The sequence below is a fragment of the Schistosoma mansoni genome, chromosome 2 (assembly GCF_000237925.1).
Source record: "Schistosoma mansoni strain Puerto Rico chromosome 2, complete genome".
NCBI classification, from domain to species: Eukaryota; Metazoa; Platyhelminthes; class Trematoda; order Strigeidida; family Schistosomatidae; genus Schistosoma; species Schistosoma mansoni.
This window is the reverse complement of record NC_031496.1, coordinates 21,362,454-21,390,027: the sequence shown is the minus strand read 5'-3', so window position 1 is coordinate 21,390,027 and position 27,574 is coordinate 21,362,454. Positions and strand designations below refer to the sequence as shown.

At 34.0% G+C, this 27,574-nt stretch overlaps 1 protein-coding gene across 1 annotated transcript; it reads right to left on the bottom strand.

The window, feature by feature from the left end:
- Nucleotides 1-1,884: 1,884 nt before the first annotated feature.
- Nucleotides 1,885-27,310, bottom strand: Smp_157340 (putative rassf1). The gene is made up of 8 exons (XM_018796071.1): nucleotides 26,805-27,310; nucleotides 21,510-21,768; nucleotides 19,189-19,811; nucleotides 17,602-18,041; nucleotides 16,617-16,726; nucleotides 13,087-13,226; nucleotides 10,076-10,433; nucleotides 1,885-2,526 (listed from the first exon to the last, which is right to left on the bottom strand). The coding sequence occupies exons 3-8, from the start codon at nucleotides 19,795-19,797 to the stop codon at nucleotides 2,108-2,110; spliced, it is 2,076 nt and encodes a 691-aa protein (XP_018650320.1). The 5' UTR covers nucleotides 19,798-19,811; nucleotides 21,510-21,768; nucleotides 26,805-27,310; the 3' UTR covers nucleotides 1,885-2,107.
- Between the last annotated feature and the right edge of the window lie 264 nt (nucleotides 27,311-27,574).

Genomic DNA, 27,574 nt, shown 5'->3' with positions numbered 1-27,574 from the left:
TTCTGATAACCATACAGCAAACAGTTAATTTGCAAATTAACAACAAATTGTCTCAATCTTCACTGTTCCTTCTGTACATATCAGTTCATCTTCTCTAATTCCATTGTTCATGCGTTTTCCTACCAATTGCGCTTCATTTAAGTTCTTTCCTTATCGGTCTTCTGCCAAAATACATTCTAAGTCTGACCATCGCAATATACTACTTATATGGCTATAAGCAGACCACACTACACTAGCACTAGACTACTCCGACTTAACCCATGCGTACAGAAGAAAAGCGCGGTCAGCCTTTCTTCGTCATGATAAGTATGACTGTACATGGATAATCTTGTTACATCCCCACACTTCGACCTTTCCGTCAATATTCACTCATTAATTTGATTCCCGCTTTATTAATGATGTACCCACTTATTCTTACTACGATTATGTAATCCCTCATTTTTATTATAATTTTTAGTAACTAAACCCTTACCTTGCCAATTCTAAGTAGTTTCCTTTTTAATATATTTAACCGTCCTTTTCGACTTCTTTTAATTTATCTTGAACCTTTTACCTCATGATTTCCCGTCACGAATCGAATCTTCAACTCAACCTCATTAACGAAAGTATGTCAAACCATTGTTTATCATTATATAATTGTTTATGATATTATGTTGTTTACAGCTGATGAGAGGTCTTGAGGTAGGATGAATTCATTTCTTCATGAAAATCCCGCCCGCTCTTTATACAAGAATACACCAGTTCATACGTTATGTAGTAGCACAATAATTAAAGTGAGGATTGTTGACACCATCCCAAATCAATATCATTACCAAAATAACAGTTACTTTTGTTAGTTGCGCATCCGAAATCTGTTCCCACTGATTTTCTTGTAAAATACCATACTACTTTTTTTGGAAACATAAAAGCTCTCCCGCATAGTCCTATCTTTATATTCACTTATACAAGCTAGACAGAGATGAAATGTGGTTGTGTATTAGTTGTTGATTTATCTAGTCAAGTTACATCTAGTATTGCAATTTCTTTTTTCATATGTCCGGCGATAACAATTACCAAAATACAACAAAGATAAAATGTACTACACAATGACCATCTAAATTGAAGCAGTTAAGTGATAGTTAATAGTTGACAGCCTGGGAATTATAGTCATAAATTTATTAGGGATTATTAGACTTAATGTACACCTCTACATGCCAACAAAAGTGAAGAATTAATATGACAGAACAGACAATAAGAAATTCACTTGGATTTACAGGATTTATTTTCCGGCAAATTTATTGCCAACATCTTGAAGAGGAAGAAGAAGAATAAGACAGAACTACTCTTCAAAAGTATTCAAGAGCTGGGTTTTCATACTTGATTATCTATTTAACTATTTAAACTTGTACATATTATTATCCGAAAAAGAGAATTTTTGTTTTTCATTTATAAAAAAAAGAAAAATTCTGATATATTTCCAAATGAATATTGAAAAGTGAATGAAATTGTGGAGGGGTTTTAAATAAATTGAAAAGAAAATAATTGTATATTGGTATGTTAATCTAGATGTTTCCTAATGTGTGAGCTATTAAAGACAAATAAGGTACATGCACATATACATACAATATAGTAAACAAATATAATAATAATAATATTATTATCATTACTATTGTACATGATTGATCATATTCTAGAAGACTAATTCGCTTCGTATATAACGGAGTTTTTGCTGCTGAAACAAAGAAATATGTATTGGATAAAATGAAGAGACTAGAATTTTATTACTCTACATTACGAAACAATCAATTCAATGATAAAAGGCCTCTGTGGTGTTTGTAATGGAGCAAATAAGGATTGCTCAAGATAGACAGAGAAAATACGAGTAAAGGAAGCATAGTGGAGTTTGATAAAAAATAAGAAAGTTTGATGCAATAAGCAAAACGTACCTGAAAATAAAAAGAATTTAAAAAACAAGTAATTATTTACACAGTCGAGCTGGAAGACATTATTGAATGAAGTGGAGAGGACATAGAAGACAGAAAATAGTATGCAATCAATTAATCTGCTTATTTCTTGACAAAAATAAATAAGAATATGATTATCACAATGCAGTACAGTCGATTTATTATTATTGATGTGGTGATGATGGTGAAAATCCAATAGGAGACATTGATGAAGAACTAGATGGTGAAAGTGTGCCGAATCCACGCCATTTCCATGAAGAAAGTGGATGATTTTTAATTTGTTCTTTACGCTGTTGTTGTTGTTGTTGTTCTGCTTTAATACGAGCTTTTTCCAATTTAGCTAATTTTTTCTGTTGGGCAAGTTCAGCTTTTTTAGCTTTAAAATTAGAAAACGATTTGAATATAGAAGGAATTTTGTTAGACGTATTTGATATTTCAGAGGTTTTATTTGACGGTACACGAGGTAACGTAGATACAGCATTAGAAAGTTGACTGTGTTTAATTGTATTACGATTGAGTGTTGCCTCTGAAGATGAACAAGAATCTGGTGAGTTTGAAACTCCTGGCAAAGTCGACTTTTCATCTAGTAATAAGAATATTTAAAAAAAATTTTCGGTAGATATATTTCATATAAATAATTTCTGGTGAAAGTGTATGTGTGTGCAACAAATCACTTGCAAACATATCAAATCTATATAACTCACTTCGAAAACAAGAATTCGTTTGGACATAAAGATGTTACATTATCAAGAAAAGTATCAATACTAAAACAAACCTAATTACGACTAGATTGGATTATTTCGACACCTATGATAGACTAATATATAATTGTCAGAAGGGGTTTTGTAGAGATTTTAGTAATTTTATAGTTGAAAGCGTGAGTCAATTGAAGCTAGACCACCAAGGAAAAGCTAGAAGCACTGGATGGCCGTTTCGTCTTATTGTGGGACTCCTCAGCAGTGCGCATCCATGATCCCGCCTCGCGAGATTCGAACCCAGGACCTATCAGTCTCGTTGGATGCCGGCTCAGTGGCCTCGAGGTTAAGCGCTCGCGCGCGAGACTGATAGGTCCTGGGTTCGAATCTCTCGGGCGAGATCGTGGATAAGCATTGCTGAGGGGTCCCACAATAGGACGAAACGGCCGTTCAGTGCTTCCAGGCTTTCCATGGTGGTTTACCTTCAATTAACTCACGAATTCAACAATAAAATAATATATAATTATTAGAGCTCAAAAATTTACAGTGTTAATGACAGTGTTGACTGTCATGTGACTGATCTGAGAGCTAGAACATAAGGTTTTTAAAGTTGTTAATTAATTGGGCTAATTAAAGAAGAACGAAAAACTCATAAAAACTTCAGAGGCATCAGAGAAATACGCGTAAACAATGAGATCAACCTAAAAACGTTCTTGTATTCTCATTCAGTGAAGTACTAAAAAAAGGACAGCATCGATTAATACAAATATCCAGACTAAATCTGATTAATAATTCACTAAGTAACTTTTTAAAAATATGAAAAGTTTGATTAGCATTGAATCTCTATGATGAAACCAACACATTATTCTAGGTTTTACGAATTATGTACAGTAGAGCAGTAAAATTCTGCTCTGGTGTATAAACGTAATGTGTGTAGATAATATATGAAGAGTCGATGTATTTGTAGACAATTGAATTTAACTGTACAATAACCTAGCCAGCAGGTGATCTACTAGTACGTTGTGATCTTAACACTAACAAATTATGGTCCAGTAGGTGTATGAGATCTTAAAAGTTAAAAAAGTACCCTGATATAAATTCAGAATGTGATGACTGTATCAAAGTGGTCAACAACAGGGTTGGATTCAAAATATTTCGAAAAAAACGACAGAATGGGAGCTTAAAACTTTGGTGTATATCAAGCCATAGAGATATCTGTAATCTGTAATATATTGGCAAGAAAGAGTATAAAGCAAGAGGCTTGTGAAAAACTTGACTTTTTGAAGAGAAAATAGGCTATATGAAGATTAGTTTTAGCGTTATAACCACATAAATACGTGATTCATTTAAACAAAAACTGATAAACTTATGTAAAATTTGGATTAATAAACCTTTTATACATAAATGTAAGGTTGAAATACTAATGAGTGACTACGTGCGGATTGGAACACATGTAAGGATTTTTATTAATCCGGTGTCGAAATAAAGGACTGCAATTGATCAGTCTTTGTTGGCATGGTGTCATCCTGAGAAAAGACCTTTATATAGCCTTTCTGTTAAAAGTTCCAAAATATGTAGATTGTGACTAGCAGCGGAATACAGGGATGTCAACGAAGAAATAATACAAACTCTGATAAACAGACTTCATACGTAAACTATTGAACAAGCTAGTGATTAACTAAACTCAGTATTTTAATGGGGCTTGAGGTAATCAATGTAACGTTCGAATTTCTGTACAAACAATAATTCTAAGATGTAAGTAAATCCAGACAGCGGAACGCAAATAGGACGAGAAAAGCAGTCCGGATTTCACTATTAGTCACAATTCAAATATACTCAAATATGTGTTTTAATAAGTCACTTAACTAAAGATACCGGACATTTGAAATTGATAAGGTATTTTTGAAGTATGTATTTCGAAAAAATTACAATTGAAACGAAGAATCCTTCCGTGCAATGACTTCGACAGAGTATCTTGTACTAATACGACCCTCTTGCAGTTATTAATTTAATACACATAAATTATTGTGCAACTAGGCAATAAAAATGAATATTCCCCACACGAATATGGAAATGAATTTCTGAAGCGATAAAGAGAGGTGGAGGCTGATTAAAAATAAATGAATAAAAATGGACAAAAGTAGTGTATGCTGGGGGACTGGTTGAATATCTGGGATACCTGTTCCTGCTATCTCGATATTTCAAAAAGTTACCTGTTTTTCGCATTTATGAAAAGTTCACAACCTTTCTCTGTATAACTTACAAAAAATACAATCAAAGACATCGTGGTGGCTGGCAGTATGCATTGAAAAGAATGAACGTTGTTCAGATGTTGATTCCTAAAGTGCTGACAACATCTAACCGGCGATCACTAATTGGCAAGAATGATTGTCTTCAATTCCTACTAAGTATAAACATGTATCTTAATTGTAGTGTAGTCACAATTCAAGAATCCTGATAAATGATTTAGAAAACAATTGCTCAATATCACTACAAGATTTTAATATCTATCATCAGTATCGATCAACAAAGGAAAATTCGCTGAAACACTGTGCTGAGAATTTTCTATTGTACCAAAAATATAGTATTGAATAGTCATTAATAATAATAATAACAATTCAGTTGAAAATACGACGGAGAAGCCTTTCAATTAGGAGAGTCCTTATCACATTTTATAAAGAATGTAAAAGAAAATTAAGGCGGGATTACCATTAGTTTCTGTTTTATGTCTAATAACTTCGCAAATCACTGAGATGCACCATATCTAAGACCCCAACCGGCGAGTCCATATGAACCCACAAATTCTAGTCCTACACAGCTTCCTTTGATACCTCGGCACCATATCATAAACTGACCGCATTTTTGCTTTATCCATGCGAGCCTTAAATTGGCAAATAGAGATGCAGAAATCTCTGGAATGAATCTGTAAGACATGCCCGAGCCACTGAAACTGGTGTTTCAAGATATTGATACCAGTTACATTGTGACTATTGAGCTCGAACACAAATTGCCGAACCTTAGAATTACTAATACGGTGTTGTCGCTGAATGTCGGCAATCCTTTGGAGACAACGATTTTCGGACACAGAAGGTCGCTGAACATATCCAACTAAGAGAGGACAGCTTTTTCAAGTATATAGCATAACTGCTCCCAAAAATTCCTACGTTTGAAGAGATTACAATACCACTTAAAACCGACGAACGGAACGAAGGTCAGCAATACAACAGGACAAGCTTAACTATTACAATGCTCCCAGCCCTGCTAACTAGAGGGAGAAGACCAGATTTAGCCGAGGAAAATTTATACTCCACAGGCAGTCGGAAGCACGAATCAACAAGCACACATCTCATAAGTATATATACATTGCAAAAATGTCCTTGGTAAACTTCACAAAATAGCGCACTAAAAGAGGAAACGGATCGATGACATTTAAGGTCCTTCTACGTGGGAAATACAAACTGAAGGTAAAAGTGGACGCTTTTTATGCGCAAGTGAAAAATTCAAATTTTCAAAATAAAATTACAAAAATAAGATGTTTACCAAATGATTTCTGGGGATTTAGCATCCCCAACAACGACACGTTGTAAACCCGGAGTTTTACAACTAAACTAACATTACAACATCAAAAATGGCCCAGACTGATATAAGTCACTTTACCTTTTAATTTAATCTCCAACGCCATTATCAGAACTCTTACAACGACCCAGATACACTAAAGTTTCAACTACATCTAACGGATCGCTTCAAAAATTAAGTGCAAGAACAGGTTTTTCTCAGCCTTAGAAATCACAAATTAAATGCTAAACTTACGGACAAGAGAGGAACAAATCAAGCTTCAGAAGAAAAGTATAGCTAAACAAATTTTTTGACTTGGTTTCGTGTCACTTCTCAGGTTTTTTTGCATATTTTCTAGCACATGAATATAATTATTGTATAACGGCTACAGTCTTGATAGAGTCTCTCTAGAATTGCTGAATCTTCAATGTTAAAGTACTAAGTCTAATACAAATAAATAAACCTGACTTAGTATTGCACACATAGCTTAGTATTTTGTTAATGTCCATAAGAATGAAGTCACTGTAACTGATCAAAAAAGTGAATGTTTATTTACTCGTCTTTGAGCTGAATGTATTATTTGATGGCTAATAATACTACTACTAATATCCGATTTTCCAAACTAAAGGCACATACAACAAGAACATGAAACATGATATTTTGAAGTTAAATGGACAGCTAACTAAGCTACTACTAACCTAATAGTAAAGTTGTTTATTTCATGATACTTTAATGTCTATGCGAAGCACACACAAATCAGGGTTAATGTAATATACTAAGACAATCCAAAGACCCTTTATATGATCTTTATTATATTTCACCTTTATAAGTGAAAAAAGAGATATTTTCCCTTTTCTTTCAGTTCATGAGATATCTAAAATATTTCTAAACATGATCAATTTCTTTAAAATTACAAATTAAAGATATGTGAAAGGAAAAAATGATTCTTGAAAGTTCGGATGAACAAATTTTGGAATGATATATCTTATTGATATATGTCAACTGAACAAACACACTAATACTATTTTTATCCTTTCTTATAAAAAAAAAGAATTGGTACAAATAAAATCACAAATTTACAATATACACAGACAAACTTCAACACTGACACCCTGATTTCCATATTACTTTTTGGGTTCACAGAACATCACAGTAACGAGAATTTTTAGGATATCAATGTAAATCATGATCAATGTTCTGTTCATACTTAATGTCAGCAGAACAGGTTCAGAAATGAAATACTTTAGGTGCGTAAATTCAATGTGTGCATATATGTGTGTGTGCATTTCAGCTGCGTAGGAGTGATATAGCTTACCAAATCAATAACCATAAGGTTGATGAATATTTCCCTTTTGTCTAAAACCAAACACTATGCAAGCTAACAAAAGAAATGTTAAAATTAGCATAGAAACAGCACTGTAATATTTGAATTGATTCTACACACAATACATGTTACAGTGATAGTTAAGAAAGTAAAATATAAACTTTAAAGAAAATATCATCATTATTAGCGCCCTTTTTCATATCACGATTTTTTAAACAAATTTCAATGGTCTACAAATAATCAATAAATTGTGCTGAAATAAGATAGAATAAATTTATCTGAGAGTGTAAAGAAATCTCTGAAAGAATAAAACCAAATACAATAATATCCTATCTTCACATATAAAAAGTATGTAACAAAAATTAAAATGGTACGAAATCTAACCCACCATCGATTTCAAATCAACAACGGCATGAACAATTCAAAACATGAAATATTATATCTAACAATAACTATAAAATGATGGATTACAGTAAAAACATTAAATGATAACACCTGTTATACAGGCTAAATGTTCATCTGTGAATATACTCCACAATAATTTGCTTATTACTCCTTAGAGATTGTGAAATATGATTTATGAAACCTCAGGAAATGAATAAGCTGTTAGTAAGTGATCACAGTTGTCTTGGAAGTACTGAAAGTATATGGTGAAATTACCAGATTTTAAATTTAGGGTTCCAAGTAAAAACGGCAAATCTACTGACGAAGTTGCAAAAGTTTATTGGCCAGGATGGTTGTGAGGTGTGTTGCGTGTCCCCAGCTAACATCCATCCAGACGTGCTATGTTGCCTAATATAAGAATGGTTAGAAGGACTAAGAACGATCAGAAGAAAGCCCGGTCTCCATCCAAAAAGACATTGAACAATGGTCTGAGTCGTTTGGTGATATATAGATTTTTTGATTGAGATCAACCAAGTAATTGTAATTCATGATTGAAGAACTTAGGTAATGTGGTTTAAAGGCAATTCCTACATGACCCAAAATGACAACATAACGGAAGACGCTTAGTCATCGTTTACCCATGATTGTACTCTTCTCGCAGCTATAAGTACAGTAACTTTTTCAACTAACATGGTTGCATACTAGTTCTACATAAATTAAGTATCATATGTGGAAACCGAATGATCATTTCAAAAGGATTAGTTTTAAAACGAGTATTCTATATGATCTGCGAGATTTCATTATTTAACATATAGTACATTGATTTGATCTTGATTAAACGATTAAATTGAATGAACATTTTCGCTAGCGTTCATTGTCATCAACATAGTTACAGTCATACAAAAAATGCATTGTTTAAAAGTTCACTCAGATAGTCTCGTTGAAGCTTAAATAAAAACTGTCGTAGACGATATTATTCTGTATGGCAGACGTTTTTATCAATTAAAATATTTCATAATCAAATTAATGTACTTATATATTAACGAAATCATTAACAAGAATTATGAACATGGAAGCCGTAGATGCGTATTCATAATCCAATTAGTAGTTTTCTGCTATCCTTGAGTATTAATTATTATTATTATTATTCAGACAAATTTCATCCTACTGTTTTCCGATTTCCTTCCTTTAAGCTAGTCTGGCAATGTGAATCATTGTATTGTTTAAGTCACCTATTTTTATGACTGCAAATAATGTAATAAACACTGTTGAAAATACTTCCAAAAAATGTTTTTAAGTCACTAAAATTTGAATGTATGTTACGTGAGAATCTTTTGCAATAGTGCACAACTGGAGCTGAAAATTCTGTACAGTAACAAATCTTATGGTACTGGACACATCTATTATCATTATTATTATTAAAAACTTAACCTAATAATCATACTGTTATTATAATATACAATCTCAATGATGTTTAATACACCTGTTTATTGTTGGTAAACTTTCTTAATTGGAAAATCTTTTTGACAGTAAAGATAAATAATTCAACGTTCAATATGAAGTAGATATACTACTTAGTAAAACAAATTTTATCAAATAGCTGCCCCCAAATGCCCTGGTACGGCCGAGAGTGGGGAGAGTTCGCTCTCCCTCTCGAAATGCCCTCACATGGCCACGCGAATATATAGCCTCTGCCAGGGAAGTCCTACTCACTGCCTTCTCGTGGCGGGGGTGTTGTTCACAAAAGTGAGAGGACGAAAAGCGAATGTCCGGCGCTTTAACCGGGTTGGTGGACACGGAAAGTTCACCTAGGGGAGTTGGAAAACCCTCATTCCAAACCAATGGTGTACATGGGCTCCAGTATCCTGAAGGAACAAATGGCGTATGGACCAATTATTGGTCACCGGCTACCATGGGACTGCATCTCCTCACGATGTTCCACTGCCTTGTGGAATAGACCATCAGGTCAAAGGCTCCGGGTGTGGCTCCCTAAGAAAACCACCTGCTTCAATCTGGGCACCTGGGCAGTATCACAGCCCTCACACAAATCAAATGAGATTTGTGAGACGCATATTTATCTGGTGCTTCCTTGTACCAATATTTATGTGTTGAAATAAATAATAATAATAATAAATTGGTAAACATTAATCATAAGAAATTTAGCTGAATCTAACCGTTTAAATTTATTTGTTCGTTTGTTTTACGAAATAATGTTGGCGAAACCGGTGCAGACAATGAATCCATACAAGAATAGGTATTATATTCCGAGTTTTCATAGCATGATTGTTTAGTTACTGTTTCATTTTCATATCGTTCAGCAATTTCAGTGGTTACATTAGAAGTAATAGAATTAAATTGACCATTGAATGACTTGTCTAAAGATTTAAATTTATTATTATGTAATTCCATTAAACGTTTTATTTCTTTTCTGCGTATTTCATATTTCATTTCAATACGTCTACGATAATCACTTTCTTCACGATTCAATATTCCCAAAAATGTATGCAACTCCGATAAACTGAATGTGGTCCACTAAGAATGAAAAAACAAAATACAAAATAGAGGCATTATCTTGCAATATATGTATACACTATGATGAGCCGTGTTCAGTATCCCTTCTCAGTAAAAATACAATCGTATAAACAACTTGATGGAACCGTGTACTAACTTGAGATTAGTGGCAGTGAAATATTTAGCTACAGTTTTTCTGATATTATGCTTAAAATGATGACCAATATGTCACTGAAGGCTTTACTATCAACCACAGCTTTTATTCAGTAGGTTGCAGGTTCAAACTAAGCTCCATACATTCAGATACGAGGTAAGTAATATCAGTGGCAGTGAGATAAGTAGTGTGACTCAACGCAAAGTACATAGCTACTTAATTGGCAAATGAGTTACCTAATACTTCAAACCTTGGTGAAGATATGGTCCATAGGTTAAGGCACGCAACTTCCAGTTACTGAGTTCCATATTTAAACCCCGTTTTACTTGAGCTTGGGCGAATTTATGGTAACACTAACCTCCATGTGAAAAGTATGACTTAAAGCCGAGTATTTAGAGGTATACTTAGTAAATACGTTCCATTAATAAAATTGAAATAGGATACATTTACATATAAGAATGAAGTAGTTTCTTGTCCAATTTCGATTGCAAACTTTGGTAAAAAAAAAAAGACCAAAAAATAGTGTCTAATGAAACACCCCAGGGAAAATATTATCTTACTGCACTGTTCACATTTTCATTCATCACTACCTCAAAGACATTAGAGAACTTACATCTGAATTTCAATTAAATTTATCAGTTAAAAATTAAATCCAGATACTTTCTCAACTTTACTTTGTTTTTACATGGAAGTTCTTAATATTTGAATGCAACGAGCACAATAAATCTATCCATAAACAATATAAAGCCTTATACTTTTAATCGTTTCATAAAAACAATGCAATGATAGTCTGAAAAAAATCACAAAAGATCGTGGATGCGCACTGCTGAGGAGTCCCATAATAGGACGAAACGGTCGTCCAGTGCTTCCAGGTTTTCGATGGTGGTCTAACTTCAATTGACTCATGATTTCAACTTTGAAAAATACTGAAATTTCCACAAATCCCCTTCTGATTATAATCATATGCTCACTAGTGACTGACTTCAAGATACATGTCCTGGAGTTCTAGTGGGAAGCAGTGACCATTGGAGTTCAACCACGTCTGTTGAGAGATATCAACTCACTGAAGACAATTGGTGAATAGTAGCTCATAATTCGTGGATCAGTTGAAGTTAGACATTAACACCGTTAGATGCCGGCTCAGTGGTCTATCGGTTAAGGGCTGTGGCTCGAAACTGGTAGGTCCTGGGTTTGAATCTCGCAAGGCGGGATCGTGGATGCGCACTGCTGAGCAGTCCCATAATAGGACGAAACGGCCGTCCAGTGCTTCCAGGTTTCCGATGGTGGTCAACTTTATAAATCCTATTTTAAAAATGCCTAATCAGTCTATAAACACTAAAACAGCTTGTAAACTAAATGTAATTCAATAAACAATTACTAAGTAATAATAGGCTTAGAATCAAATTTACTCAAATTGGTCATATCAGCTGATTATATGTACACAACAAACATGAAGTTACTTACATATTTCTTTTGAGTTGTATTTATTGTATTATCACATAGAAATACAATTGTTTACATTGAGCATACTTTCAATGAGAAATTTTCTTAATGAAAAGTTATTGTTGTGATTGTTTAGAAGAAAACAACATAATTCTAGCTGAATTGTAATTTGTAAGCAAAATAATGATTGAAATTTTAGGTGCCTAAACGAATCTACCTGATGTAGTATACATTTTGAAGCCTTCTCAAAAGTCATTGATATTTAGTGATTGTGTTATGTTTTTATAGTTGATTTATCAATAAAGTAAGTTACTCAAATTACTACGAATTTGTCATTAAACAGTTACAACTTAATGCATATGTTTGTTACATCGAGCTATCCGTTTAACCGAGATATTTAACTGATTGATATAAATAGACCACCTCCAAGCTAGAAACAACTTTCTATGAAATTTCCGAAGTAACAAAGATGAACGTATTTAGGTTAAAACCAAGCTGATAACTAACTTGAACAGACAGGTGGCAGCACACATTAAATCAATTTGTCTTGAAAGAAGATTTGACAGTGTGCTTCAAAAATATTGTAATCAAATGGGAAATAAACCCTGTGTGTACCGTTGTAACAAATTTAAACTAATTACCATGTATAGATTATTATACAAGGTTTTGAGCCACATTATCAGCTGACGAGGGGTTAGGATGCTTGCTATCTCGTTCTACAAACCGAAGTAGGTGAGGGGTAACAAACGTACGTGAAATGCAGCGGTTATTCATCGTATTCTGTAAACAATAAAGTATTGATATCTCATAGGTAAATATGCCATGGATACTGATTACTTGTCCTTTTGAGACAATTGGTAAACCTCGTCTGTAACCCTTCTAGGATCATTGCTGGTCCCAAGCCCGGATAAAGGAGTTTTGGGTACGGGGTCAGTAACTTCAACCCGCAGAAAATAACTTTGCTGAAAAAACACTAACAAGAGAAATCCTGATCGATAACCTGTAGTCCCAAGAGGGGTGGGTAACAGGCGTGAGTAAGTAAGGTGATTAGCAACATATAAGTAGTAAATAACTTACTTCAATATCACCGGTTTCATTCTCTTGTAGTACTAATCGCTTCACACTCAGGATATTGTTAAAATTATTTGGATCTTGATCAACCCACCTGAATAGTAACCCCAACGGTGATTCATTATCAAATAATTTTCGTACAGAAACTAAAGGATAAAAGAGACATTGAATGTAATTCAAAACTGTCTTCAATTAAATTTATAATCTTCGAAGAGCAGGAATAGTTAATGCCCAATGGAAATATGATTGAGAGAGAAGAAACTGATGTGAGGAAATATGTATAACTGTAACATATTAAGTAAGCAAATGTTTAATGTAAGCAGTTTTGGGACCACACACATACTTTGTACGAAAGTTAACCAAACTACTCAATCATTTAAACCGATATCGATGGAGCAATGAGTTCGGATTTTTGACATAACGATTAAGAGTTGAATGGTTTAATTACTAATTCAACGACCCTCGAAAGATATACTAGTAAAATCGACTACATGAAATATTGTCTATTACAAAAAATTTGAAATTGATTTAAATGGAGAAAAGCTTTGAAAATAAATACTGAATGATATCATACATACAACAGAAAGAAATTCTAAATTAATTTGTATAAAACTACAGAGAGAGTTATTGTCATTTCACACATAAATTTCTGAAAAGCAATGAATGATAAGTAAATATTTTCACTACCTGATCTTTAATCGCATGATCGAAGATGTTGGACCAAGTTTCGATCACACTATAAGTATATGACCAGTCAGACTAGTCACTGAGAAATCGATTAACTGTTAGAACACTTAAAGCGGTTATTACTATTTTCATTACAATTTATTTAAAGGTAATGGTAGTGAGTTGTAGAAAATCTATCTCTTCGATCGACAAAGAACAATGTGAACATTTATCATAATTAAAATACTAACTGATAAAAAGCAGTTATAAAATATACTAACAAACGACTGGTCAAGATGAAGAAACTCCTTAGTAGAAACCAGATATAACAATCTTGGAATTTCAAGTTCTTAAACCTCAAGATAGATAATAACACGTTCTTTAAAGGTTAACTAAGGGCAGTAGTAATCCTACTGAGAGTGGACGAAATCTCTGTCAAGGAAGTGAGATTTTAAGTTATTTCTTTTAAATTTACGTCAACAACATTAAGTAACCATGAACACGCACGCTAATATGCTTCTCCGTAGCCTAAATCAAAGTAAACAGAATGAAGTTTGAATTAGTGGTTCGATGGATAAAAGCTGAACTTGAAAGTCACATCAATCCCGATGAGCTAGCCCCTAAACTATACCTTAACCAAAAACCGATCATATTTGATGAAATGATCATGGAAACCCTAAATAGATCATTTATTGATAATCATTCAAATATTTATAAACATGAATATAAACATATAAATCATACCTTTTTTAGTAATATAAGACTACTCTGAAACCATTATACAGTCTAATTCGGACTGTACAATGAAAATGACTTAGAAATCAAAAACCATATAAGCTGAAACCAATCCGCAATGTCCACCAGTTACTAACTCGTTCGAGGTTTGTTAAAAACATGATCGCCAAAAACAACCAAACATTTTGAGTGGAAAAATAAACTCTATAGACCATGACTAGGAAAGATACTAATGGAAAGGAAACAGCCCATTATTTATATGGCTACAAGCTTACTATAATGCCAGATAGCCCTTGGGTAGGTTGTACGAGTGATAATAGATTTGTACCTCAGTTTTGTTAATAAACACTGTAAAACAACCGTTACTAGCTTCAAATAATGTAGTTCAACATCTACTTCAGAGGAAAGTTATCTCATACATTATAAGATGTTTCTCATGTCTAGTTTTTTGTGAATGACTGGATTAGTATAATTACTATAATCTAAGAGATAAGCAGGTAACATGGATACATTGATTGATCACTGAGTAATCAAAAATATTATGCTTCTTTAGTCCTTCTTGAAGATTAAAGTCGACCGATCAAGTTTTAATGTGGTCACTAGTCTAGGTAACTCGACATCCCGTTCACTATTTTTTAATGCTAAACAGAGTTAAATGGCAATTGCAACCTAGTGACCTAATTTGAATGTTTATAAGGTTGAAAACAGAAGAAGGTATGGATCACGTACATGAATAAATAAAAGTGTCCCTTGGAAAATATCATGGGCTCATGCATAAATACACATAAGAAAAGAAAAGTTACGTAACAATTTAAGCTTCCGGTAAACAATTGTAACAAACTAAATGGTTGTCTTTTGAATATGATGTAAAGGTTACTAGGCAAATGTGAAATTGGAGCGTCAAACAAAAGTGATGCTATTTTTTACAATAATCTATGCTACAAACATGGATTACGATAATAAGTTTTATACAGCAGACACACGAATACATAAACATACACTAGATCTTAAAAAATGGACGAAAGTTAGGTAAACACTTTGCATAAGCAATGATAACGATTACTGCAGTTAAAGTTTAAACTATAAATCCTACTTAACAAGTTAACAATTTGATAGCTCGTTAGAATTTTCATTGATTCGAATTTTTAGACAAATCAAAATTAGTCTATACTTTGGTCAAAGTAGCGGTAACTTCCAGTTATTAGATTAAGTGTTCGAATCTTTCACAGTTTGAGATCCTATATATCAATTTTCTCTATGGTCTATCAGAAACCAAGATAAACCTAGCCACCTAGTGGAACTAACTTTTATGATGACTCCGGATCAAAAATTGAAATAGAAAATCTAAAACAAAGCTAAAGGCCACGGCTCAATGTAGTTCAGTGTCAAACTTGTTGAATTTGTTAGCTGATAAATACAATTCCCTACGATCTTTGTAAGTAACTTGACATTGCTGTGGTATAATAGTTTAAAAGATATTACTCCCGGGACTAACTGAAAACAAATATAAATCCATTTATCTCATTGCATATTTGATCCATTAATGGAAAATTTAAGAAAGTAGGCTATAAGCTATTTATCTAAACTATGGAATAAGTGAATTAATTTGCAAAAAGTTGTTATCAAGGAATAACATGATATAGAGAACGATTAAAAACTATAGGACACTACGTAGTTAGTCTTTTCTTCATTTTGTAATCTATAGGAATGACTAATTTTGGCCTAAAAACGACACTGGATTCAGGATTTCTAGATTTCACAGTAAGCATTCTGTGCTTGCGGTACTGCTAAAATCCACTGACTTTATCCAAACCATGATGAAGTAAAGGCATTCAATGTAATTCATGTACAATATTAAATATGTGGGAAACTCAATTTGTTAATAGACAAACGAGACAAAATTTCCAAGTCAAATATGAACAATGCAAGTGTAGCAAGTGCTTACTTTACTGGCCCCGTCGGCAATAAGAATAATAAGATCAAAACACAACCAAGTGAAAAACTAACAAATAATTACAACCCCACACACTATGAATACCGTAAACTATGCTTCAACACTTTAGTGATCTAATCATCTGTTTTAAAAAGAAACATATTAAAATATTACAATATCACATGACATCGTTATAACTGACCTTTCTGATCACCTTCAATTGTGTGTTCATATAAAGCAAACTTTTGAGGATTGTCTCGTATACCAAATCGATCAAGTAGTGCACAGATAACCATTTGTGCAGTTGTCGATCTATAGAATAAAATAAATACACAAAATACAAACCAATATTTTTCCTCTTAAAGCAATTCACATCAATACTTCACATACACACACAGAAAGACAATCAACGTACTCGACTTTTAAGTGCAAACTATTTAAGCTATTTATGAATTGAAAAGCTCTTTTAAACAAATTCCATTGAAAATTAAATATATTTCAAATTAACTATGCGATACATCATCCTTGAAATAGTGCTCTTAATTAACAAACTATTTTATTCATTATCACTTTACACTAAATCAGTAGAAAAGAAGTATGAATTTGTGTATGAAGTGATAAATAATGAAATCATTAAAATTAAATAAAAATGTCTTCGTCTTATTATTACACCATCGAAATTTATCAAAGGGACTAGCCGCTTTAAACTCGCCATGTTTAATAATTGGTAGATAATAAATAAGTCAAAAGATAATGTATAAATTCATGTTAAAAGTTTATAACTTATTTCTGGTAAGACTTGTGTACAAAACGAACTGAGTAGAACGAACTCATTGAACAAGTATAAATTCGTACGTATTTAAACTTCAACCACATTTTATGTGTAAGGCCTAGTGATACTACTTAGCTGGCGTAAACGAAGTAGGTGGAGAGGGATCCAAACCTACCTCTTAGCAGTTGAGATTTAAACGCCCTAAACACTAAGCTACCACTCGAAAAACTATAGAGCACTAAGCAATAAATTCCCGTATTTTAGTTTTAGACCCTTTAACCATATATACCCACGAGTTCATACGGAACAGAAACTAGGATTTGCAGATTTACGGTAAGCTCATATTGAATATATTACACGTTAACAACAAAATATTAGATTTCTACTTTACACTCATAGAACAGAAGTAACTTACAGTCGAACATGCAACAATTTTGTGCTTCCTCTTGGTAACCGAAAAGTAGATACTGTTGAAGCTGTTCTACCTAACCGGCGATGTGACTCAACAATATTTCCATCAGCTTTATGCACTTTATTATTTGATGAAAAATATGGAATGTTGGCTGGTACAAAAGAATGTGGTGTATGAGAAGGGTGTTGTTTCGAGACAAGATGGCAGTTATTGTTGTCACTTTGGACCAACCAAAGATTCTGATCATCTTCAGATCGATTGCTAACATCTTCTACCCCATCGTCATCTTCTTCATTATCATCATCATCTGTTTCATCACTTTTTGCACCAACTACGTCGAAAATGGAAGCTGGTCTAGCTGTAAGTAACATTTGAATAGGGCGGAGTAAGTTTATATGTACACGAACTTGGCCTTCGCAATCACATGAATCAGTACCAGTTAGCTGTAAACGGAAAAATATGAATACCCTATAGTAAACAGAACACTGGAAATACACAGAATAAACACAAGAGTTGATGAACTATAATCGACTACAAGTGGGCACCAAATACATATGCGCCACATAAACCACTTGATTTGAAGGCTAGTGATACTAAACGACAGACCAAACCAAAGGTAAGGAGAAGGGTATTCAAACCACCAAACTAATGAGCCAAAGTCAAAGTGGCTTCATATACTAAGAAAAAACAATACTCGAGCGTTTAACATGGTCCAATAAGACTGACTACAAGAAGAAACACGAGTTGTTGTATCCATACACTTTATGGTTACTGATGGATTGACAGCCAATATGGTGAGCATGTAATTAACAGATCAGAGTGCAAGTAACACATGAAATTGACTTTTTTCCAGTCTGTAACAGATAAGTACATACCAGCAAGAAGTTATGGTATAACTTAGTCTGTTAGGTCTATCTGTTGGTTACAGATGCTTAACAGCATGATATCATGTGTTCACACAGTAAGTTATTGATTAATCGATACGACTCGTCAAAGTATACAAATCTGACTGTTATTCCAACTGTAAATCAATTGGTGCATTTATATATCATTTTGATTTGTCTTGGGAGTAAAATATATTCTTATTTATGGTCCTTGTGTTTTACTTACGTTATCCCATTTACGGGTTTCCAGTCACCAGGTATCAAATTAGTAAAGTATCCCCGCCTATTCAACAAAAGCCCCTTAAAAATCCAGTAACGTCAACTGAAGCCCTAAATAATCGATTACCAACAACAAGCCAAAAAGTTTACAATTCCCAGGTCAATATTTAGAAACACTGTTAGTTGATATGATCACTCGTAGACTAACCAGTACTTCATATTGCAATTCAGTGATCTTATCCAACACGCATTAATTTTAGATGGTTTTTGTCAACACTTCTTAGATTATTATGTTGATATTTAGTTTGACTTTATCCCACCTCCTGAATTAACTCTTGGGCCTACAGTTGTTTATGATTTTTTTAAATTTTGCGATAGACCTGATTTTTCAATCAATTATATTCTCTAACTATAGCATGTTAAAAACTTTGGTAACAAATATTCCTTGCACTAATTATGGCAAGTATTGAGTTTAAGACAAACTTACACTAGCAGCTTGTAATCCGAATTCATTTGCACTAAATATTTGAATTAACTGTTTCAAACGATCAGAGGGCCAAGGCAATACTGCTCGCGGTCCAACCACCATAGGGATTAATGGAAGCGCGGTTGAAGAACGTATGTGAGTCTGAAAGCTTCGTTTTTGCTTGGTGCGAACAAATTCCTGAGTTGTTTGCATCACACTGGCAAGGCCAATATCAGAAACTTCTTTTTCTAAAGACGAACTTTCATCTGAACGGGTAAAAGGAACGGAGTTCGGGGTATCTGAGATAATGTTTGTATTCTGAAGTGGTTTAGAAGTGTTTTGTAATTCAGTAAGAGATGGACTTAGCTGTCTCACAAGAATCCCTCGATCTCGAATTGCCTCCTTATCTAAGCTTGAAAAATCATAAGCTAGGGAAACTTTTGGTTTATTTCCACATAGAAATGAGTGTCTACTGACTAATTTTACATCAGCTGGTGTTTTCGATTTATAAAACTCAGTAGCACGCCTTGACAATGTTGAGTGAGATAAACATTCAGCTTTCTTCTTTACTGATATTCCATTATCCAGTTTAGCAGGTACGTTTAACGGTGTGTCGAAGTCTGTAGTCATAGTAGTGTACTGATCTAAAATGATTGTAATAGAGAAAAACAATTTTAATCAAAACCACGCTTTCAACTAATAAAACTATGTTTCTTTAGCGTAAATCAAATAGAATAAAAAAATTAAAACCTGTAAGTCACAACGGATTTGTTGTTTACTTCTTTGTGTAATCAAAGCTAGAACCGAGAAGTTATTTGGAACCAAAAGAAGCAGGAAGTTGACAACCTTTACAAACTATTATAACTGACTACGAACTAAACGTCGCATATAAAAACAGAAATGTTATTAAGGAAGTAACAAGCACGTGTTAATTTCATGAACAAAAACTCTTATGTATTGTCAAACAACCACATCGACGTAAAGACAATTATTTGTTGTTCCGCATATTGGATGCTAAAATTCCCAGTTCTCAGTAATGGTGAAGTTGTTAACGACAGACAAGCAGTATGATATCAAAACAGTCTGACTTTTAATTTAAGTGTTCATGAAAGACCGAAGGTGTTAAGAATCTGTAATACCCCTCAAAATACTCGTAAAACTTTACAATCTTTTAAGAAAGTTCTATTCATTGTCATCAATAGGCGAGAATATAAGACACGAAATTGAGTCACTTGAACTAAATCTTCACGTCAACGGTTTTTAGGGTAAATTATACCAATGAAATAACTTGTTTTTGTATACGAACTCTAGTAGTATGACGATCTTCCCACCAACCACGATAATCCAAGGTGAAGAGTACGAATAGTGTACTCGATAAAAACTTATTACCAATCCTAAAAATGGATTATTGTAGGTGAACCTTATATTCCCGCTAATAAAAATAATAAATTTGTAATATCCCAGTGAGTAAGAAAATAAAATTTCCTGACATCTCATGACGAATTGGCCTATACTAAGTCATGAAATGTTGGAAAATTTTATTCTTGTACTCAATGGGATATTCCAAGTATATTATTTTTATCAGCAACAATCCAACCAATGTTCAATTTATTCGAAATTATCAAGTCAAACCTTGGTAATGATACCTAAAAAATTATATTTCTGCACTGTTTTATTCTTAATTAGTGTATACTCTTGCTCAACTTAATATTATTGAGCAGCTAACCTCCATCAGAATTTCTGACTGACCTAAACAGTCTTTCTTCGCAAAAAGATTGCTTCCCAAAATATATTCCGAAACCAAACATGTTCTTTATGAACTGTTGCATTCGACTTATGTTGATATTATTGACACAGACTTGGCAAAAGACAGGTCTGTGTATGATCGTGAAATGATGATTAATCCATAACAATAATGATAGCATATTACTTTCTTAGCCCAATAAGATTTTGAAAATGTTTCGTTATAGATTTAGCTACAGAGATCACGAATGTATGATAGTGGGAAGTTCAAAAATAACATGAAAAGTTTACGGTGTCTTAGTTTTGATAATCCATCAGTTAACGTCATTTTTAAGTCAAAAAGTTATTTTCGTTTATCCATGGTTCAACCATTACATAAGCTTGAACCTCCTATAAAAGAAATCTTAATGTAAGTCTAGGGACATTTTTTAATGCAGACTATGGATGAGCTGCAATATATTACATTTTTGTATACGACTAAGGTGAAGACGATAAGTTTTACGGTGGTTAAGTTATGTTAGGGTAAGCATTTTTAATTAGTAAAGGAGTGTAAATAATAAAATAAACATCAACAAAGTAGTATTAAAAATAACACTAACTCGAACTAGGAGATATTGATTGTAAAGTAACTTTTTCGAACGCAAGATGATCAATCACTTTGTCAACAGGACTATTCACTCCATTTAATTCATTTGGAGAAACAGTATCAAGTAAAGGTATATCAGATTCAGAAGTTTGGTGATTATTTACATGGAAGTCCAGTTGGGAAGACTTAACTAAAGTTCCTTCATACGCCAGATAATTAGTGCTATCGTTCCCCGGACTTGTTGATAACTTAGAGACTGAGCTGTCAACCTGCTGAAGTAAAACAGATTGAAACGTTGGAAATATATATTTTGTATTACAACTAAAGATTAACTGATTACGAAAACGGAAGACTTGAAGAAGTTTATATTCCACTATTAAACATACAGAAATTTATATCGTACTTTAAAATGTTATTTCAAAATGCTAATAATATTAACCGATTATTGCTAGAATAACCTTAGACAACGACTGCATTATTATTATGCATAATATACAAATAGTACATATCCAGTAATCAGCAGATTTATGAGACAATCAACAAACGAAGGTTACTTAATTATTAGTCACACATGAATAACTTTCCTTGAGTCAGAAAACTAAAACTTATTGTTGTCATTAATTTGGATTGTAACTGGGCTTTTACTATTAATCTTAATATATTAGTTTACACTATGAGTACAGTGAAAGGCGGATAACGAATAAAATAGGCTACGATTGAAGACGCTTTTGTACTGTTAAAATACTTGTCACAGTTCAAGTTTAACTTTCAGTGCAACTCATTAGCTAAATACACGTTTATGCACTTAACGTTGATCCAACTCTATTGTACGAATATTAGCCATACTATGAAGTTTCCTAGATCCAAAAGAGCGTGATGGGGTTCAAATCTGCATCTCAGACTTCAGAAAGTGAAGACATTATGGTGAGCAACCATTCCTAGAAAATCTAGGTTTTTCTTAATGTATTTAATCGGTAACAGATATACTCGCATCTCTAGACATTCCACTTTACCGTTACTACACAATTTAATGTTCAACAGTGATATTACATTTACGAAGGACGATCAACAGTGAATTAATGGTGAGATATGTGTGTTTCTTAGACGAAAGATCACCGACTCCATAATAAGATGAGATCGTACATACACCGTGTCATATGATCCTGTTATTAAGCTAGTAATTTAATTGATTTTCAGGTGCCTCAAGAAGCATCCGTTCACAATGATGGAAACTGTGAAGCGACAACTGTTTTCATATTTTAACAGCACCCAAGTTAGTCCTGTTTACAATCAAATCCCTAATTCACTTCATTATATTTTTCCTACTTCAACTATCAACTCTCATTTTGTTTTTGACTTCTTCTACACATGCCACTAGTGCTAACGATATAAGTTCATGAATTGCTATCCCAATTCTCCTAAGATTACTCTTCAAACTGCATATTGGGACTTTCAGTATCCAAACCCTAAGTTGATTCAGACAACAGGACTTAGCTAAGACCCGAGAATTTCGTGTCATTAATGCATGGATACAGGATCCTAGAGTAGTCATACACCTGACCATATGTATCCAATATAGAGATTCAGTGAGAATCACCCTTCGTGTATCTGGTAATGCAACAGCAGCTTCTTGTAATCTCCCCAATGTACGTATAGCACTACGTCTGAAAACAGAACAGGCAGTTCCTGATTGAATCCCTGTAGATAACTACTTATATGCTAGCCATCTAAACAGTGTAGTAAGAACTTGGAAAGACAGGGACACATGGCGTTGCCTCTTCGTTGTTCCTGCCTATGTTCTCAATGGTTAAAACTTGGATGGAGTAAAAGATTAGTTTTACAGGAAGCCTGAGAAATCTCATTCGGTCCTTATCAAGTTGCGTAACCAGTGGGTTGTGCGCGATATCTGCTGACCGGCAGGTGAATATACTGTGGAGCAGCCCCGTTTTAAGTTAAGGCTGTGAAAAATAGTCTAAGAAAGTAGAAAACCAGCATTGGAAAGTTTTAGGACATAGGTATTTTTGGAGCAATACTCACGTATCGTGAAACGACTGAGTAGTACTGGGATTAGGCATAAGGTATAAAGTAAAGATGAGGTTGCAAGTTTTCACCGACTGAGATGGTTGCGATATACCTTACGTATACCCAACCACTGTCTACCTTGGCGAGTATTGTGAGTTAATGTAGGAGCAAGTTAGAGGAAAATTAATATCGTTCAAACCAAGTTGTGGGGTCAATCGATGAAATAACTTACTATTGATCTAGGCTATGCTGACAGATGCAGACTATCTGGTTGGGATCTGTACGATAACCGTGACCAATGGTTAAAGAGATTAGGTGACATGGCTCAGAATCGGTCACCATAGTGCATATACATTTATTCTTTATTCCAGAACTTCAGTTCTAGCATTCCACTTGTTAGGCGGAATGTGGACTGGATTAAAGCACGTCGCGTGCACGATTGTGTTGAGGCGCGCGGGCTGGCTAATTCTTATCCAATCAGCGCCGGTGGACACTTGGAGAATACACTAGAATCTCCTAGTGTAAAAACTGTGGATACACTAATGTTTTTCTTATTGAAATCCCTACTTCCATCTACCCTTGTTATTTAAAACATAATTTCGTTCCTGTTCAACCGTGTTCTGATTTGGTGTCCAAGAATATTAAGCGATAGGAGTAGCTGTTTCGTAATAAAGAGAAACTATACCACTAAACATAACTTATCAGTCTGTAACCTCGAATTATATTCTCACTGCACAATATTTCTCATTACCATTGCAACTACATTACTCCTAATCCCATTGGTATTCATTTTAACTTTACTATAATTGTGTCAAAGTTAGTATTACAACTTGGCTCCATGCATATTTATGCAAGGCTTTAGGTTGATTATCGCTAGATGATGTGAAACAGGTTTCTCTTGATGATAACAAAGCCTAGCAGTATAAAAGTTGATCAAGGTTGTTGGTTTATTATTATAAAAACGATGTGCGAGCCTTAAACCTGACAGCGCACATCACAGAAGATGAAATGAGTTTAAGTCAATGAACTACTCCTAAATAGTTGTTATTTACTTATATCATGGTAAAATGTAAAGCATGCTTACTTGTTCTAAATCGTCTCCCAAAACAACCAATGGGGGGAATAGATTTGGTTCAGCAACTTGATGTGAGGTCTTGACGTCTTCATCACACAGAACAGTAACCTCAGTTTTGCACAGCCAGTGACAGGTCATGTGGCATTCTGAAGAAAATGCAACATAGTTTCAAATACAGTTTGTTACAGATCAGTTTCGTAATACAGTTACATTTTTGTTTATTTTGTACTAAAAGATACTACTCGGCTAGTTGTTTTTCTTTGGTAAGAGACTGAATGTTAGGGTAGGGCTTGATTTTAGAGGTAAAAGTGGGGTTACTTGTAGAGTACGAATGTTCACGAAACATAACACTTTTTCACTGTAAATTTGCGCTTATAGAAACATAATCAAAAGGAAAGCAAGGTGATATAACAGGACTTTTTAACTCAAACTATAACTCATGTCAGCAAGGTGTGTGAAAACAGGATTGTAGATAAGATTCAATCGATAAAAAACTGTACTTACGTCTCGTGCTTGCCCACACAAGCTAAACAAACACTCAATCGTTTAGTCATACCGTTTTTTCACTAATCTAAATTAGTGTTGTGATGCATTCCGCGTGGTGTCAAATGACTGAGACTAACAACACACTCAAAATATAATACTCATACCCGTTGACACCTATCAGTAAGATACGAGTGTATGTGAACGATAATCCTTCCTCTTGATCTTAAATAACCAGTGATCCGGACCAAAAATATTAGCTTGGTCATGGTTTAGTCATGCAATTTTTTTAAAATATCTACTAACACGGAAACAGGAAAGCGGTCGAGTCATCAGTTACTACTTTTTCCAACCTGAAACAAAACTATTATTAGTACCCTTTATTTGGCCATTTAGGTATGAAATAATAGAAGACAGATTTATTCATCTTAATCTTTATTACTGTTTGCCTTCTTGAAGGAAACTTTGGGTGACGTGAATTTACGTGTGTCCGTCATGTTTACTGAAATTTCTTGATTCTGTAGTCGTCCAGTTTCTAAAGGTCTGGTGAGACAACGAATAAATACAACTATTTCATTTATCCTACTCTTCATGTTCATCAAGGAAAAAGGTCCACAAAAAGGCTGCCTCAGTGAAACGCATCTTCTTATGCTCTTCCTAATTAAATTTGTTATATTATGAAGTGTTAAACTTTAGCATTACATAGACAGCATTTTTAAAAACCGAATCGGTAGTGTAGAGATATCACTCACCAAGTGTCTCCACCATAAAAGAACATTTCCTTTAGAGGTGTCTAAAGAGGAAGCAGTGTCAGTGGTGGTATCGGAAACCTGGGAGGATGACTGGATAGCCTTAAGGATAACTGTTTACAGCCGGTAACATACACTCCGCTCGTGAATAGTTCCTTATATATTAGCTCCATACATTTTAAACTTTAAAGCTAGGATCGAGTATAACACTAACATTTACCATACCATAGAGTTGAGAGTATAAACTTGCCCTCGAACCTCAAGCTCGTTACTGAAATCTTACTGATATCAGACTACTATGGTGGTGATGAGATGAAATAATCGGATACAAGCCAAATGATGTGACATATGTTGATAGGCGTACGATATTGATCCATATTTGGCTTAACTAACTGAGAAGACAGATATACTGTAGTGCTTAAAAATATGGCTTAATTTCACAGGGGATATCAGTATATATTTGTGAATAAGCTGTAAACATCCTTCCGACTCAGTTACCTAATAAAAGCTTCCTACTCAACCTTGGCTTCCTCACTCTAATATCTGGTTTGGACGCGCATTTAAGCCTGTATAACATTATCAAACTGACTACCGCACAACATAGCAGAAAGAGCCCCAAGAACTGAGTGTCGCTCAATCGCACTGTTACGATGGAAACAGAGAAGTAACAGTGGGTTTTAGGTTCGTTTGAAATCAAAATCATTTTCACTGGACTAGCAAAACCTGTGCCGAGTCCTAAGTTGGTCAGTCAAAGTTGCTAAATTATAGCATTCATTCAGCGCCAAATAAATTAGAAACTAGTTCGGGCGTAATCTAATTGTATTAGAGTGCATCGCTGATAACACTGAACAAACGCAAACAGATGTATAGAAGTATAAGAGATTTTCAGGGGAGATTCGCAGAATAAAGTGTGTGCCGTTAAAACTGTTTTTGTGTGTTGATTAAATATAGGACATCTAAATAAATTATGAGAACTCACTTGCACACTTTAAACACACTGGACGCCAACCTAATTCCCAGATAGGTTGGCTGCAATGATCACAAAACGTATCACCATCAAGTGGAACGGGACAAAATAAATGACCATTATTCGAAATTTCTTTTGTGGAGTAAGTTTTATCGGCACACATTAAGTCAAGTTCGATCGCCTCTGAACCGAGCTTTGAATATAAATGGGACTGAATTCGATTTCCAGCTAGATCAAGCGAATCAGATATAGTTAACCTCTTGAAACTAAGGCGACGAACACGGTCATTGTTTTTATTGTAGTGTTCTGTGTGAATAACACTACTGTTAGGCACCGGACTAGGATAATGTCCGTTTACATGAACATTTCCATGTGAACATGCTTTGAGAGGATCAGGACTTGAATCATTGTTCATCCTCAAAAAGTTAATAAATGCTTTTTTAACCTCTAACATCATTTCCAATAAATATGGTCCAATCATAAACTACGCATTAAGATAGAAATCTTGGTGCTAGAGTAACGCACCAAAATAGACAAGCCGCATCCTAACGCTGCGATGTTCAATTAATAGATAATATTATAAAGCAGTACAAAGGGTGATAAACTGGCCTGGACTTAAAATTTGTTTACAACAAATGTCTCTATTTTGGTTCAGCTCCTCCTTCAAAATGTACAGCAGTGTTGTTCATACCATTAGTTGTATTTTTGTGTGGACAACCTTTGTAGCGGAAGACAATTCTGCGAAGTAAATAGTTCTGTAAGCCCTCGATATTTGATGTTGA

Excerpts from the sequence above, each read along its gene's own strand:
- Smp_157340 (XM_018796071.1), bottom strand. The coding sequence starts at position 19,797 with ATGACTACAGACTTCGACACACCGTTAAACGTACCTGCTAAACTGGAT. Across the intron at positions 18,042-19,188 it reads TCGGATTACAAGCTGCTAGT|CTAACTGGTACTGATTCATG; the intron begins GTAAGTTTGTCT and ends TTCCGTTTACAG. Across the intron at positions 16,727-17,601 it reads AAATTGTTGCATGTTCGACT|ATCGACAACTGCACAAATGG; the intron begins GTAAGTTACTTC and ends TTTATTCTATAG.